The 2,309-nt window shown below is 38.1% G+C and overlaps 1 protein-coding gene across 1 annotated transcript; it reads right to left on the bottom strand.

Annotated features, from left to right (window-relative positions):
- Window positions 1-1,287: 1,287 nt before the first annotated feature.
- On the bottom strand, window positions 1,288-1,809 carry LOC127136387 (uncharacterized). Its single transcript, XM_051062947.1, has one exon. It carries the CDS (start codon window positions 1,807-1,809, stop codon window positions 1,288-1,290), a length of 522 nt encoding a protein of 173 aa, XP_050918904.1.
- Window positions 1,810-2,309: the final 500 nt, after the last annotated feature.

The following is a 2,309-nucleotide window of genomic DNA, read 5'->3' as shown; positions in this document are numbered from 1 at the left end:
GTCGTCGACTGGGAAGTTTTGAATGGGATTTCACATGGTGAAAAAGCCCTTGAATTCAAAGCCAAGATTAAGCAGCTACGGGAGAAGAAAAGCCTTCTTGACAGCAGAATCGGTCATGAGAAGGCCCTTTTCGAGGACTTTAAGTCTAGCTTTTATGCTTGATTTTTCTTTTCGTCGAGACCCTTGTAAGTCTGGCTAGCCATTTTGTATGCCATCTTGGCTTTAAACAATTAATAAATATTTTCACTATATTTCGATTTGAATATCTTGTAGCATAGGTTTATATTTTTTCAAATATTTCCCATTTACCCTTAAGATCCTTCGATCCATACCCAACTCCTGAATTTCGTAGGCATTGTTCGTAAATGTTTGGATCATTTGAAATGGTCCTTCCCACTTTGGTGACCATTTTCCTAAAGTTCGATCTCTTCGATCCATAAGTAAAATTACCTTCCAAATGTAATCATTTATTGCAAAGGTTTTCATTTTAATCCTTTTGTTGTACACTCTGGCCACACACACCTTTTTTCATATCAATACGTCTATTGCGACCAACCTTTCCTCGTTTAAATCAGTCAGTTCGTCGAACATCAATCTCCAATACCACTCCGACTGGATGTCATTCTAGCGTTGCACCCTGACTGATTGCAAACAAATCTCTGCTGGCAACACAACATCTTGCCCAAATGTAAAACGGAAAGGTGTCAAATTCATTACCTCTTTTGGGGATGTTCGACAAGCCCATAAAATTTGGTCTAAAGTTTTGTGCCAATTCTTAGATTTCTTAGCAACATGTTTTTTGATTAAAACAATTATCACTTTGTTGGCTGCCACGACTTGGCCATTTGCTTGGGCGTAGTAAGGTGTATAAGTAACCAACCTGAGCCTTGTTTCAACGGAAAATTATTGCATCTTTTGTCCCACAAAGACTGAGCCTTGATCTGTACTAATGGTTTTGAGGATCCCAAACATATACACGATGTGTTTTTGAATGAATTTGATCACAACCTCTTGATCCACTTTTACCAAAGGGATAGCTTCTATCCATTTTTTAAAGTAGTTTATTCCGACTAGGATAAACTTTTGTTGTTTCGACGAGGCTGGTCGAATTTCACTGATGACATCTAATGCCCACCCCCGAAAAGGCCAAGGCTTGATAATCGCATTCAACTCACTGGCTGGTACATGTTGGACGCGCGCGTGCATCTGACATTCTTGGCACCTTTTGGCAAAATCAATACAATCTTTTAACATACATGGCCAATAAACACCTTGTTGGAATAAAAGTCATTTCATCTTATGGCCTGCTTGGTGTGCCCCACAGGTTCCGTTGTATACCTCAGATATTGCCAAGTAAGTTTCTGTATTTCCAAGACACTTGAGCAATATTCCTTCTAGAGTTTTCTTCAACAACTCATTTCCTAGGCGTACATAACTTAAAGCTCTATACTTGATTTTCCTGTCGGTGTTTTTGAATGGATTTTCTAAGTACTCTATGATTGGTTTCCTCCAATCTGATTGCGACAAATTGTAAATGGCAAAAACCTCATGCCTTGCAATTTTTTTGAAAATTTCAAGAAATTTATTGCTGAAGACCTTTGTCCCCCTAGTTTTTGGGATTGCCATATTAGGTGACGGCGAGAAATTTGACACCATCTTTTCCTTTATCTCAATAAAATCCTTGAGCTTTTCTTTCGATACCTTGTACCTAGAGGCGATTTGTGTTAACTCGTTGGCTTCTTGATTCTCCATTCTTGGCACATGCGTAAGGCTGACAACCTCGAAGCATTCTAATAGTTGTGTCGCCATTGCGAAATACATTAGCAAATTTTCTTTAATGCACTTATGTTCTCGTGCGATCTATATAATCACTAGTTCTGAATCTTTTTTTATTTCTACCTTCTTAACTCCTAAATCTCTTAAGGTTTTGAGACCAGTTATTATGGCTTCGTACTCTGCTTTGTTACTGGAACACTTACCTTCGACTTTACATTTGAACTTCGTCGGAATGTCTTGTGGGGATAATATTAAGACCCTAACTCCTATTTCATTTTTGTGACTTGATCCGTCAAAATATAACCTCCAAGGGTTTGCGTCAACCTGTTTAGTGAAGGTTCGACTATGGCATGATCCACAATAAAATCTGCCACTATCTAGCCCTTCATAGCCCTCAAAGGCTTATATGTTAATGAAAATTTTGTTAATGCTAGCGCCCATTTCCCAATTTGACTATGTAGAATGGGTTTAAACAACATATGTTTAATAACGTCACAATAAGACGAAATATAAACGTCAACTGGTTTATATAT

This window comes from Lathyrus oleraceus, chromosome 4 (genome assembly GCF_024323335.1).
Source record: "Lathyrus oleraceus cultivar Zhongwan6 chromosome 4, CAAS_Psat_ZW6_1.0, whole genome shotgun sequence".
In the NCBI taxonomy this organism is placed as follows: domain Eukaryota; kingdom Viridiplantae; phylum Streptophyta; class Magnoliopsida; order Fabales; family Fabaceae; genus Lathyrus; species Lathyrus oleraceus.
Note: the sequence above shows the minus strand (reverse complement) of the source record. Positions and strands in the feature narration are given on the sequence as shown.

Coding starts and splice junctions, on each gene's coding strand:
- LOC127136387 (XM_051062947.1), bottom strand. CDS start 1,809: ATGGCGACACAACTATTAGAATGCTTCGAGGTTGTCAGCCTTACGCAT.